Source organism: Drosophila navojoa, chromosome X, assembly GCF_054131105.1.
Source record: "Drosophila navojoa isolate 15081-1374.11 chromosome X, UAZ_NAV_1.0, whole genome shotgun sequence".
In the NCBI taxonomy this organism is placed as follows: Eukaryota; Metazoa; Arthropoda; class Insecta; order Diptera; family Drosophilidae; genus Drosophila; species Drosophila navojoa.
The window spans coordinates 8215327-8229845 of NC_142895.1; the positions used below are offsets into that span (position 1 = coordinate 8215327).

Consider the following 14519-nt stretch of genomic DNA (forward strand, 5'->3'; position numbering starts at 1 on the left):
TCTTTCTCTCTCTTTGTACATATCTCCTCCTCCTAAACTCTCTTTGTCTCATTTATATCCACTGTCCCTTTCCCTCTCTCTCCGTCTTTCTCTATTCATTCTATCACACCTCTCTAGGGTCATCTTAATTGCTTTAATTTCATTCAAAATTTGCATGAGTTGCATTTCAGCATTCAAATTGGCGTTTAAATTGTTTAATTTGGTTGATTTGTAATATTTACTCTCGATAAGCTTCATTATTAATGGGCGACGGTGGTGCGCCGGTGTGCGTGCATGTGCGGGTGTGTAATAATATAAAAATTACATTCATAATTTATAAAAATGTAAACAAGTAAATAACAAACAAACAAGGCGTAAAAAACAGAGCAGATCCCTACGAGAGGCCGCTAGTTAAATGCCCTTCACAATGATGATAATGAGCTTCGAATTGCTGATAATCATGAATTTAATATGAATATTTGAATGTCTTTCATTACCAGACACACACTTCAGCTAGACTAAAGGCAACACCTGTGCGACAGACAGAGAGAGAGGCAGAATAGAGAGAGAGAGAGAGAGAGACACAGTTTATACCAATATTAACATGCCCTCTGCTAGGGTATATATAAAACAACAACTGTAATTGCTAGCAGCTGCAGAGTTATAGACGAAGGCGACAATGCCAAAGCACAGGATGTGTTCAATGCTGATGAGCATGAGGATAGAGAGAGAGAGAGAGAGAGAGAGAGAGAGAGAGAGGGAGAGGGAGAATGAGGAGGAGACCTGGCCATGTCCAGTAATTCAACGTGTTGTTGCTTCGTGTGAGTGCAACAACATAATTGTTGTAGCTGTTGAACTTGTTGACCATTTGCCGCCCCATATTGAAGGCCAGTCCCAAGCCCCGTTGTCCCCCAGCCAGTCCCTTGCCCTCCCCCGTCGACCAGGCGCAGTCCCAGCTCGAGTTGCAGTCTCGTTCAGATTTGCATAATAAATGAGATACAAAAGCCAAGCGGCTACTGTCACATAGCCACTGGCCGTGTGCCATCTATAATGATGATAATAATGATGCAGATATATGTTCAAACAAACATAGCCAGATAAAACCGAGAATGGCAGCCGAGCGGGCAGCTGGCGGAACGGGAGGGGCACAGACAGGTGCAAAAGGGCTGTTTTCAAAGGGGAAATGTCACGGCATATATGTGTGTGTGTATGTATGTATGTATGTGGATGAATCAAGGTGTGAGTGAATACAAACATACACATACACACACACTCACACACACACTAAATGGGGTGCATATGCTGCCTGGACAGGGCGTAGACGTATGACAAAACAATATGCAAATTTTGTTGCATACTTTTTGGAGACAGCGTGAAAATCATTTCAGCTAAGCAGACACCCAGCTACGGCTGCTGCTGCTGCTGCAGTCAGTCAGCCCAATCAAACAAATAAACAAACGCAACAACAACAACAACAACAATAGCAGCAGTCAGGAGAGGGGGTAACGGACAACGGCTACATAATGCCTTTCCGGTATCCAATAAACCGACTGCACTTGGACAGCCCGGATTTCCGCTTGAATCATTGATGAGCTATTAAAGTCATTTCTATTTTGCTGTTTGTTGTGCGGCTGCTACGGCTCGTCTAACAAGCAACAATCTCGAGCTCTACCTCGAATTTTGCCTCTACCTCTGCCTCTAGCTCAACCCTACACCATTTCCGCCCACTGGCAATTGCACTTTTGCCTCGCTGTTATTGTTGCTTCCATTGTTGTTGCTGCCTCAGTCATCAACAACTTTTGTCACGTTCAAATTCCGTAGTTTATCACAACGCGTTGGGGAATTCACTCTGCAAATTAAGCATGCGGCTGTCGTGGGTGTCGGACTGAAGGGGAAATTGCCAAAAAGCAGCTCAAGCCAGGTGGCAACGCTGTCAGTCAAGTTGGTCATGGTGCTGCTAACTGCTCATTTAAAGTATCGATTATTATCGTTTTGAAGCGTATCGATTCGAATATCGATTAGCTTGTGAGATCAAGTCATGTCAAGTAGCGTTAGTTATGGGCGTAAAGCTAATCACACTTGTAATATCGATAAGTCACTCAGTCAAATCGATCATTTCTAGTGTCGATAGTTATCGATTTTAATAATTTGAATGTTCCTTACTGCCTGCCTGCCTACCTGCCTGCCAAGAAACTAGTCAAGTAGTCGATACACAGTGCTCATAGTTTATTTGGTATATCGATATATATCGGCTTGAATCAGTTTACTTGTATAGAAGCTGGAAATCGATAATATATAATTCTGCTATCCACCTTTATTTCCATGAATATGACAGTCCTCACTCCCGTTTATAGTATCGGTAATTATCGACTCCAAGCATATGGAAATAGCCTCACAGGCCATCCTTTATTCAGCCACCCGTTCATTTATCGATCAATTATGAACTTCGATTCGGTCGCTTTTGTCCGATAATCAACTTGCCTGAATGTACATAATTTGATGCTAACAATTAGCGCAAAAGGAAAAGAAATTGATTTAAGCCGCTTTTAAGTGCCGCACACAGCGACAGAATGCATCCATTGTTTACGTATGTCCTCTCGCGGCATTCTTAATGAAACTCGACATGGGACTCGAGCAGTCCCTGCGGGACGCGCAGGGCTGGACGGCATGTCCGATAGGCAAAAAGCTTAAGAGCCGTTGCTGCCCATTCGCCTGACTGCCCGCAGTTAATGCATACCCTGTAAAGAGTGGCTTAAGGATGAGGCTCATAAATCGGAAATATATATCGATAATTATCTATAAGAATTTGCAGACATGTCTAAGGGGATTTTGGAGTTGACAAGTAAATATTTATTTGATTTACTTGATGAATCATTTCGATAAATCACCCAGTGTTAAATCCGATAAATATCGATGACTTTTTATTGAACAAATGAAGAAGAAGTATATCGCGTTGCTAGTTTTTTTGTTTCGTGTGACTCAAATCACGCAATTACAGGGTATTTGTTTAGCCGTTCATTTTGAGGGCGCAGCACTTTAATTTGTTGCTGCTGTGGCCGTATGCGGGAGGACGTGGCAATTGCCACGACGACAGCGACGACGTTGACGGAAATGAAAAGATAATTTACCCGCATGTTTCAGCATCAGCATGCCATGCCACGCCCACGCCCACGCACACGCACACGCACACGCACACGGACAGGCACAGGCGAAAGCGAAGGCAGCGGGCTCTGAGCGGATGGGATATACATGAAGATGAAGCTGACTCCCATGTAGGCGGGGATTGGGTCATCATCGTGCCGCTAATGCTAATGCTGGTTATCTGTCTATCCATCAGCTGGCCATGTTATGATGTAAATGCCGAGCCACTCGACTGCTGCCACTGATGATAATGGCCACCACAATCCGCCGGCTGTGACTCCAGCTCCAGCTCCAGCTCCAGTTCCAGCTCGGCCACCGCCACCGACTCCAGCTCCGAGTACGGCCATGACTTTGGCTCCGGCTGCAGCTCTGGCTGCGACTCCTGTTCGAGGCAAATATGTCGCTGCCCGTCTTGTCATTGGGCTTTGCTGTCGGCAGACGAAGCTGCCAAACATTTAGTCTGTCTGCGGCGCACACACACGCACACACACACGCACACACACACACGTACACATACACACATGCTCAGTCACAAATTTATTGTTCTTAAACATCTGAGCATGAATGAATGACTGTGCCAGCTAACTGGAACTTGCGTCTGGCCATCGGTATTGTTATCGAGAGTGGGTATCGGGCACTGCGGCTGGAGCCCGGCCCTGGTTATATTTGAATGCCAAGTTGCCAGTTGTCACAAAGTGAGTGAAATATAGCCAAAATGTCAAATGTCAGCGAAAGACATTATTACTGGCTAGTTGATCCGACGTCTCCGTCGTCTCCGTCGTCGTCGTCATTGTCGTCGTCGCCGTAAACTCCAACTGCTGCTTCTGCTTGTTGCCTGCCTTCTTGTCATACGCCTCATCCTGGTACGGATTGTCTTCGTCTGCAACGGCGCAGATAATCGATACGCACACGCATTGCATGCCCTCTCCCTCTCTCCCTCTCACTCTCTATCTCTCTCTCGCTTTGGGTGTGTGAGACTGAAAACCGAGACCATGTCAGCCCATCAGCCAACATCATCAAGCGTGTGTTGCTCCCGCTGCTGCTGCTGCTACTCCTGCTACTCCTGCTGCTGCTGTCTGCTTTATCCGGGCCTTTAAAAACTTCAGCTTGAACTTCAACAGCCTTGGCTTTTAATTTTCTCATCAGGCTCGACTGAAAAACTAATTTAAGCTCACAGCAAAAATTCATTTAATAGCGTTTCATATATTACAAAATAAATCCAATCAATTATTTATCGAACTTCAAATTTTTTTAAATTATACAAGTTTCTGTCGGATACAAAAGCTTTAAGTAGGATTTTGAATTGCAAACACTTTGCATTCTGCTGCACGAACTATTCTCATAAGGTAAAGCAAGCTTAAATGGAGCTTTAACTCAGAGATTGTTTTACAGGATTGAGCTATGAGATTACTTTACGTATACTTTCAAGTGCTCTGTGGAGCTTTTGAGTTGTTGCCGTGTGTGATACAGTGCCAACTTTGCCGAGCTTTAGCTTAACAGAGCTTCGCTAGTTTTCATCAATCAAGTATTCTTCAGTGGGGCTTATATTATTTATGGGAAAAAATTTGAAATTAGTTAAGAAACTATGCTTTAGACCTATTCAAATGATTATAGTTCAATGTGAAACAACTTATATTATTCCTTCTGCTGCAAATAAAGAATTTTAAGAAAGCTTTAAGCCATACAGAGATAGTTTTAGATATACGTAAGCTATCAAAGCTACGTATAACGAGACTGCATCCTGCTTTCCATCTATTTAGATACTGCAAATACGTTATATGCACTTAAACGAGTTTAAGTCTTAACAAAGCTTTTTCAGCATTAATGAGCTTTCAATGTTATATCTGAAGCTGTTTAATGCTTCAACTTCAAACAGAGCTTTACAGTCACTCAGGTTTGGCGCAGCTTTCATGGGTTTTTCGAACTGAGTCGAGCGCTTTGCAGCTAACGTCATTTGTTAACGGGAATCTAAAGCTTCAGTTCTGACTTAAACAAATGTTTGTTAATCTCGTTTACACACACCACTCAACACACACATTCAACAAGTAGAAAAAGTGAAATTTCCGTAATAGCTTTAAGCGATTAGCAGGGGGCGGGCATCCACACGAAATGGAGACTCTGCGCAGAACCGTGGTACGCGAATACTTCGTGGGCGACTACAAGCTGCTAGATCAGTTCGACAAGGGCGCCTTCGGCGACATCTACCTGGGCAGGTGCCTATACACTGGCGAGCGTGTGGCGATCAAGAGGGAGAAGAAGCGCACGGCGCATCCGCTGCTGAACTACGAGCACCGCGTGTACAGGACAGTTCGTCCGGCTGTGGGGCTGCCGCGCGTGTACTACTTTGGCGAGGCGGATGACCATCGCGCCCTGGTCATGGAACTGCTGGGTCCCTCGCTCCACCACTTGTTCGAGCTCTGCGGGCGAGCGTTCACCATAAAGACCGTGCTGATGCTGGCGGACGAGCTGCTGTTGCGCCTGGAGCATCTGCACGGCCGGGGCTTTGTGCATCGGGACATCAAGCCGGAGAACTTGCTGCTCGGCCATGATCTCACGTGCAAGTTCGTGCATCTGATCGACTTTGGGCTGTCCAAGAAGTTCTGGGATCCCATCAGCCAAGTGCACATACCCTACCGCGAGGACTGCAGCTTGACGGGCACAGCGCGCTTTGCGTCGATCGCCGCCCACGAAGGCATCGAGCAGTCGCGTCGCGATGATCTCATCGCCGTGGGATATGTGCTCATATATTTCCTGCGCGGCAGCCTGCCCTGGCAGAACCTGCCGGCCCCTACCAAAGAGAAGAAATATGAGGCCATCTACGAGATGAAGCGCTCCATCAGCAACGAGCAGCTCTGCAAGGACTTTCCCAACGAGTTTTCCCTGTACATGAACTATTGCTTCAAGCTGGGCTTCACTGCCAAGCCGGACTACGCCAAGCTGCGCAAGAGGTTCCGCGGGCTGTACGACAAGCTGTACTTAAAACGCGATCTGATCTACGACTGGGAAAAAATCAACTTGGAGTTTCATCACGATCAGAAGAATCCTGCCATGCCCTCCAGATATGCTCCCGCCACCTATCGCCAGGACGATGGACGCAGTGGCTATCCAATCATACGCAACGATAAGGCAGGATACTGGAGTGCGCCAGCTAACAAATGCGGGATTTATAGTCAATGAACTAGCTCTAAGAAAAACCAAAACCAAAATACTAGAAAATAACGCAGACTATTTCCACATGATCGGAATTAGAGTAGAGTTGCAGGATTAACCATGATGAATGAGCCCAAATCGTAGATATATTGTTAGCTATACGATGCACGTCTTCTTAATCGTAAGATGTTTCCAAAAGTATTTAATCTCAGCAAAAAAGTTCCAAGTGTACATATTAAACTACTGATAACCAATAAATGAATAATAATAAGCTGTATGAACTAGTTCCAATGGTGAATGTTTAATGAAAAAGTTGAGTAACCTCCCAAAATCAAGTAATCGGATAGGTGAGCTAGTTCCAATAGCAAAAAAGCTACCAATAGACATTCTAAGTGAACTAGTTCCGATAGTAATCGGAAAATCAATAATCTTCAAGAGCTTCAGATACCATCACTAACCATAAAACATGGTATGGTTAATGATACCATAGAATAGATATTATAATAGGCTAAGTGAACTAGTTCCAATTGCAAATGAGTTGCCCCTAAACTGGAAATCCGCTCTGGCTAAGAGGTATGCAATACAAATAATTCATATTAGATTAAAAAAAAATAAAATAAATTAAAAAAAAAAAAAAAAAAACATAAAATTTTTAGTAAGCTTTAGACTTTTATTAAATTTTTGTTTTGTATTGAATAAGATGAGAAAATTAAATTTCCGCTTGATTTTTCTAGTTATCTAAAGGAAACAATTTCGAATTGGGCAACAATATCGAAAATAGGAAAAGTTGGCCAACATTTTTTCGCAAAACCTCTTGAGAAATTCGGACTAGGCAAACAGTTTGGAGAGCAAGAAGTGCTTAGCAGGCAAGCGAACTGCATTCACCTGGATTCAGTGTACCTGGAGCAACAAGCCGCAACAAGAGTCCCCGCCCATTCACACCCACTTGAGCTCTGGATGGGCGTATGGGAGAGATGGAAAGAAATCAAAAACACAATCAGATGTTGCCATAGTTGCAGCACACTCAACAAACAGATAAATATATAGTATATGGAGAGATTGTGAGAAGGAGAGCGAGAGAGAGTGGGTGTGTGTGTGTGTGTGTGCGAGGGAGACAATGAATGCCTGAGGGGCGTTTGTGGAATGGACAGCATCAACAGCCACGCTTCAGCGGCGACAGCTAATAAAAATTGTCCAGTTTTTCCAATTTGAGAGATGCCAACGCCAACAGTCCCCCTCTCAAGAGAGAGAGATAGATGGAGAGTGAGAGAGAGAGGGGGAGGGAGGGAACGGCAAATAGAGCAATTTAAATTGGAACGTGATTATGCAAACGTTTGCGCAGCTTAACTCAAGTGTCGCTCCGTGCCGCTTGGCCAGTTGCCGCTGCTCCACACACACACACACACACACACACACAGAGGCTATGGGGTCATGCATTACAAGACTTGAATCAATTGTTGAGGCCATGTGTGCAACAAATCCAAAGAAAGAACTACTACACACGCAGAGAGTGAGAGAGAGAGAGAGTGGGAGAAAGAAGACGGTGCAGTCGAGTTGACCATTAACCAGGCTGAAAGCATTCAAAGCCCTTGAGTGCCCAGCAGCCAACAACTAGTGAAGCCATCAGCTCTGGCCTAAGACTCTACTGCAGCCAGTCCAGCAGGCGCCGCATCCTGCGCCCGGCCAGGCATTCCAGCAGCAGCACCAGCCCGGCCAGGGCCATCAGCGTCGCGTAGCCGCGGTAGAGGCCGTGCAGCATGTCGTTGGTGATGCGTGTAACCAGCTCCGCGTTGCTGCCGACGTCGCCGAGCTGCGGCGCGGCCAGATAGCGGCGCTCGATGTGCGAGAGGACGCCCGAGCTGAGCAGCTGCTCGATCTTGCGGTCGATGCTGAACTTGAGAATCGTGTCGTTCGGAAAGTAGATGACCAGCTGGTACAGGTAGATGGGCTCGCGGATGTGGGTGAGCCGGCTGTCGCGCCGGTGCTTGCGCTGCCAGTGCGCCAGATTGTTGTCCAGCGAGATGGTGACCAGGCGCGAGCCCCGCCGCGCCTGCTGCAGCAGCTGGTAGCGCTTGGAGAAGGTGCCCTCCGTCAGCTGGGTGAGCCGGCGCGGATAGAAGTCGTGGTAGCCGCTGCTGATCAGCGTGTAGTTCTGGTCCAGCAGCCCGGCCAGGCCCTGCGGCAGCGGCTGCTGCTTGGGTGTGCGCAGCACGTCGAACAGCTTGGCCTGGTACGCGCAGCGCAGCACCAGCGTCAGCAGCAGCCAGTTGGCCAGCAGATGGCGCAGGAGGCTGCTCTGCGGCACACGGTGCGTCGGCACCGGGTTGCCCGTGGCTGAGGCCAGCAGGTTCTCCACTGGATGCTGCAGTCGCAGGCGCCGGCCCAGGCAGCGCGCGCAGAGCAGCGCCGCGAGCAGCGTGGCCAGCAGGCAGAGCCAGACGACCGACTCGAAGGGACGTATCAGCTGGCCGAAGGGTCCCCGGTAGCGCTCCGACCTCACCACGAAGATGAAGTAGCTCTGGTGATACACGGACGAGGTGGAGAACATGTGGCGACGTATATCCGAGCCACTGAAGCCGCCAATGGCCATCTCTGCCTCGCCAGCTGCCAGCTGAGTGGGCGAGAACGAAACGAAAACGAAGACGAAAAGTGATTTAGCTTAGCTGAGTAATCCAAGCTCTGACCTCCTCTCACCTGGGCGAAGCAGCCGCTGAGGCTGTCGGTGCTGAAGATCTCGCTCTTCTCCAGGGGTATCTTGAGGTGAACGCGGAACCGCAGCGCCGTGGCCAGCAGGCGGAGCAGCTCGCCGCCGATGCCATGCAGGTCGTGCATGTCAATCAGAGCACCGTCCGCTGGCAGAGCAGCGCCATCTGGCGCACGGTACATGAAGTGCGGCGGCAGCACGTGCCCAGTTACATTGAAGGCGCAATTGCTCAGATTGGAGAAGCGCACGGGAAACAGCTCCGGATGCACCAAAGTGCCGTCCGACCGAAACAGATTGCTTCGGTACGTGTGGATGCCCGGCGTGCAGTGCTCCCGGAACAATCTGTACGAATAGAGCGCGATCTGGTCATCCTCCGATCTGGTCATCGCCAGCACGACGACATTGATGATGCGCTTCAGGAGCGCCATGTGACACATGCGACCCACTGAGCGGTGCAGTTCGCTTTCCGGCAAGCGAGCCATGAGAACAATTAGAAAGTAGAACTCACGCTCCTGCAGAGGATGCGTATAGTTTAAATGGAGTTGCCTGGTAGATAGAGAGATGAGCAGAGAGGGAATGAGAGAGCGAGTAAATAATCAAGTTGAGTTAATGAGAGAGAGAGAGAGAGAGAGAGAGTGAGTCAGAGCTAAGGTATGAAAGATGAGAGACAGAAATAGAGGGGTAATAAGAGAGAGAGAGGAATGGAAATCGAAATGAAATTGAGGTAAAGAACGATAAGAGAGTCTAAGATCATATTAAAGATGTATAAAGCATAGACAGAAAGGAATGCAAGAGAGAGAGAGAGAGAGAGATAGAGAGAGAGAGAAATAGGAAATTTGAATAAAGTTAAGTCAAAGATTGAGAGAGTGGGTCTAAGAGTCCATGATCAAAGCAAAGCCCTGTAAGGTAACTCAGCATGAGAAAGCAGATCTCTCTCGCTCTTTCTCTGTTTGTCTCTCTCTTGCATGAGTTGGACAGAACATTGAGAGACGAATGGCAACCAGTTCACTCGATCTACTCACTCAAAGGCCTCTGCCTCGTTGACCACGATGAGCGTATAGTCCCAGGGCTGCTGAACGAAGGCGGTCGGCCGATAGAAGAGAATGGATGTGTGCAGGGCCAGCTGCTGGAGCAGCTGGTCAACTAGCTGTCGCTGCTGATGGTCCACGAGTGATGAGCAGTTGTGGCAATGCTGTCGCACCAGGAGCGTGTTGATCCTGGTGGCGATGTAGCGGCGTGCCACATGCAGCGTGGCCTCGCCCAGCCGCTGCACATCCCGATCGACAGGCGGAAGGCCAAAGAGCTGCGCTGGCCGCAGGCCAAGGCAGAGGCAGCAGAGCAGCAAGAGGCCAACTGGCGGCCGCATGAGGACAGCGTTCCGGGCCGAATGGCCGACCAGGAGCCGCCGCAGGGCTCGGCAAACTGGCAGGCGCTAATGTAATTGCTGTTGATTGCGCTGATACGCCCTAATGGAATTGTGCTGATAATTTTGACTAATTGGAAGCAATTGCACTTGATGCTCGCAACTTGGATTCGATTAACTTCGGCTCCGCTGGCTCAAATGGAATAATTAAAAATGCAGCTGGCAATGCGTTACGCTGGCTGCCGACGCTTACATAAGCCGATATGCTTGATTGAGTGAATCGAGTGTGCAGGGGCGACAGCGGGTCGGTAGTGCTCGACTAGCAGATACCTCAGCTCTGCAAATATAATGTATATTATATTACCCTGGGTTATAGCCAAGGTCTTAGCTAGTAGATAGACAACGGCATAGAGCGTGGTATCTAAATATCGATTATATCGATTTTTATCGATTAAAGGCAAATGAGACGTGTGCTTCAGGAAGGCATCGACTAGTATTGCATTAAATATAGAAATATTTATACAAAAAAAAAACCCTAAGGGGGCACTTATAACTCTATGGACTTAGGGCAGAAATACGCTCAGCGTAAATTATATGAGCTTAAGGGTAATTCGCAAAGGCAAAGACGATTCGTATTAATCGAATGAAGTTGCACATAAATGATTCAATCAAGTTATGTCACAAAGTGAGACTGGGTACTTCTAATTGAGGTTACGTCGAATTTGAAATGTGAAATGTTTAAACTATAGCAAATGCAGCTTTAAATTTAGTCAAGGCGACTCGAACCATCGCATGGCTCCCTCTACCCACCCCCCCCCCCCCCCCCCCCCCCCTCTCCCCCCTGTCTTTCTCTTTCTCCTTTCTGTCTCTCAATTTTTTTCTCGTCTTACTGAAAATGCGCCCAAGTAGGCGGGGCAAAAGCAATAAGCGCCACAAAACGCGCACTCTTGGTAATTTAAGAAGCAGCACAGGGACAAAACTTGCAATGGCCAGGCCAGGAGTGGGCTGAGCCGCGCTGCTCTGGTCCGGGGCTGGCCTTTAGGTTCACTTGATGTTATTTTACAAGGACACGCGCACAATTTATAATAACGCCGACTGCCGGCTGCCGACTGCCGACCGCCAGCTCGTCCTGGCTAGCGCAGCTAGCGGCCCGTGGACCACCAAATGACGCCTCACTGTGTGCGCGCGCCAATGTAAAGTACAGTAAAGTAAAGTAGAGTAAAGTAAAGCCAAGGCGAGCGACTTGAGCTGTGCAGAAAGGACACGCACACACACACACACACACACACACACACACACACACACACATATCTCTATTTGGTGTGTGTGTGTGTGTTTGCAAACGAGAAAAATGAAGCGAAACAATTCCAAGTAAGCAAACAAAACTGATGGAAGATAATCTACTTGAAGCATACTTTAAGGCGTATCTAATGGTCCTTTTAATGTTTAAACACGCTTTCGTCTGTCTTGTCCTTGGCGAACGCCCAGCCACCCAAGCCGCCCAGGCCCTCCCTCTCCACGGCCATTCGGTGCCCCAGCCAAACCGAAACCAATGTCCCATGTTTATTTTATCCACATCATCAGCCCCGAGAACCGAGTCCTCACAATAGGCAGGCCAATGTCACGTTCTTTTTTCTTATTATCCTCTCTCTCATTCGCTGTCTCTCTCTCTCTCTCTGCGTCTATGCGTCTTAGTCGCTCGCTATCTCTTTCTCTTTGTATTATTCACGTAGTTTAGTGTTGCGCTGCGGCTGCTTTCCTGTGTTTATTTTATCACAATAATTCCACATTTTTGCTTTTATGCATTTTTAATTTGAACAGCGCACAATCCTGTGGGCGCTGGCGATGGTGGGGGCGGTGGAGGGCGTGGTGCTTTAGCCTGTGCATGCTTAGGCTGCTAGCTCGGGCTCAAGAGGTGATACATGCGCGGAAGATAGTAAATAATGAGTATAAAAAAGATGAAAATATCGATAGCTGTAATCGATAGGGCCCAAATCAACAAAATTATCGATAAATGCATTGTCAAGTAAGTTGGATAATTAATGATCACTAGTGAAAACGTGCAAGAGATATAATGTTATCGATACTGCTCTGAATATCGATACATTTTCGATTATCAAAAATATCGATAGCGCCTTTAAAGATCACGTTAAAGGCAGCATGAGCATATATGTACATATATAACATATGTATGTAGGTTTGTAAATGTTCAAACATTTATCGATAATTGTTATAAGTATACAAAGTATTCATAAATGTAATATACGATTCATGTTTTATGACTCAATTTAATCTTAGTTATGGTGTACCTAGCATTGATAAGCTCTGAGCTAAAACACTCCCACGTAATCGATAGCCAGTTGTAATTTATCGATAACACTTTCACATCTATATACCTCTACCTATACTTATCTATACATATACATATACATTCACTTAGCTTCAGGTTCAGGCGCTCATTGATAGCGATTGTAGTGTGTAGAGTTGCCATGTTACCATGTTGCAATTGGCTGCAAATGGCTTGCGTTCGTCGCAAGCACTGCGGCTCATCCTGCAGCTCATCCTGCGGCTCATCCATGCGGCTACGTCCGTGCGCCTGTCGCTGGCTGCCATCGTTTTACGAAAAACGATTACGCACTAAGCCTATAACTTATGTTGATGTTTTCTTTTCGTCTTAACATTTGCAAATTTGTCATTTTTTTTTCTTTCTTCTCTCACTCTCTCTCTCTCTCTCTCTCTGTGTGTGCGGGGTGGGTGTGTGTGTGGGCTAAGTAGGCGGGGCTGATGGCTGCTTGCTTTAGCTAACCAATATTTTGCTTGTCCGTGTTCTTATGCCGGCTCAACATTTCTTTTCTTTTCGTTCGTTATAAGGTATTTTGTTGTTGTTGTTGTTGCCTTAGCTTTCATTTTGGTCCTTCGTTACGCTGCTAATAGTATTGTCCTTGTGTGCTTGTGTGTGTGTGTGCGTGAGCGTGTCTAAGTAGTCAACATTTTGTTGCGGCTTGGCCATTTTTAAGTACTGTTTGCCTATTTCAGCTGCCTTATCCACTGTGCCTCTAGTCTACCATTGTATGTGCGAGTGTGTGTGTGTGTGTGTGTGTGTGTATGTGTGTGCTTGTATCATATTAAACTAATCCTAAATGGTTTCCTCACGGCACATTTGCTGGCACTTGTTGGCGGCCGCAAAGACCTTAGCTACCCACCTGGCCGCCAGCTGAATGCCAGCCTAAGCACATTTTACAGTCCGCAACGCATAGAGAAAATTAAAAATATATTGTACAAGTATATATATTAGCTATTTAAACGTGTGTATATGGATATACAATGCATTCAAAGGAACATAGAAAACCCTCTCCTTCTCCCTCTCCCCCTCTCTCACTCTTCTTCGCTCAAAGTCAGTAAAAGCCAAATGCGATTATAGAAATCACTTGAAGAGTTACGAGATTTCCAAAGCATGGCATTACCTGGTTTAGTATAACTGAGCGGCTCTGTTCGGCCAAATGCTATTCGAGAACTATCTGTGATTCATAAATAAAGTTTTATTGCATGCCTGTGGGCGCAAATGTGTGCGAATCGATGTATGTATGTATGTGCCAGGGCGAGCAAGACGCTTTTTATGCATCGATATCAAGGGAGGAAAAAAAATGTAGACACATATATATACATATACTCGTTTTTATGTGACGGACATAAATATTTATAAAGTTGTTCACTTTGAGGCTCAGTTCATAAATGTAGCATGAGTCCATATCCAGTGTGAACTAGTTCATGGCTACGCAACTAGTTCAAGTAGAGATCATGTATATGTTAATCAAGTATGTGTAACATCAAAAACTAAGTATGTCATATCGGAACTAGTTCAACTGTGAACTAGTTCATAGCTACGGAACCAGTTCAAGAAAAATTCATAGATCCATTAATCAAGTTCTTTGAGCAGTTCGTCATATTGGAACTAGTTCAACTGTGAACTAGTTCATGGCTATGCAACTAGTTCAAGTGAAGATCATAGATCCATTAATCAAGTTCTTTGAGCATGTGTTATATTGAAAAATGAGTTCGTCATATTGGAACTAGTTCAAAGTTCATGCGCTATAATGAATAACCTTACCCACCTGCCAAGTTTAATCAACTAACTAATAAATATGAATACCCTTTATACAGCTACGCAACTAGTTCAATTGC

General features: G+C 46.3%; 2 protein-coding genes across 2 annotated transcripts; one reads left to right on the top strand and one right to left on the bottom strand.

The window, feature by feature from the left end:
- Positions 1 to 5081: 5081 nt before the first annotated feature.
- On the top strand, positions 5082 to 6518 carry LOC108656011 (casein kinase I). Its single transcript, XM_089264746.1, has one exon. The coding sequence runs from the start codon at positions 5230 to 5232 to the stop codon at positions 6295 to 6297; it is 1068 nt and encodes a 355-aa protein (XP_089120872.1). The 5' UTR covers positions 5082 to 5229; the 3' UTR covers positions 6298 to 6518.
- Positions 6519 to 7821: 1303 nt separating this feature from the next.
- Positions 7822 to 10360, bottom strand: Ir11a (Ionotropic receptor 11a). The gene is made up of 3 exons (XM_018107448.2): positions 9997 to 10360; positions 8965 to 9520; positions 7822 to 8881 (listed from the first exon to the last, which is right to left on the bottom strand). Exons 1-3 carry the CDS (start codon positions 10338 to 10340, stop codon positions 7913 to 7915), a joined length of 1869 nt encoding a protein of 622 aa, XP_017962937.2. The 5' UTR covers positions 10341 to 10360; the 3' UTR covers positions 7822 to 7912.
- Between the last annotated feature and the right edge of the window lie 4159 nt (positions 10361 to 14519).

Excerpts from the sequence above, each read along its gene's own strand:
- Ir11a (XM_018107448.2), bottom strand. The coding sequence starts at position 10,340 with ATGCGGCCGCCAGTTGGCCTCTTGCTGCTCTGCTGCCTCTGCCTTGGC. Across the intron at positions 9,521-9,996 it reads AACGAGGCAGAGGCCTTTGA|GCAACTCCATTTAAACTATA; the intron begins GTGAGTAGATCG and ends TCTATCTACCAG. Across the intron at positions 8,882-8,964 it reads TCAGCGGCTGCTTCGCCCAG|CTGGCAGCTGGCGAGGCAGA; the intron begins GTGAGAGGAGGT and ends TCGCCCACTCAG.
- LOC108656011 (XM_089264746.1), top strand. The coding sequence starts at position 5,230 with ATGGAGACTCTGCGCAGAACCGTGGTACGCGAATACTTCGTGGGCGAC.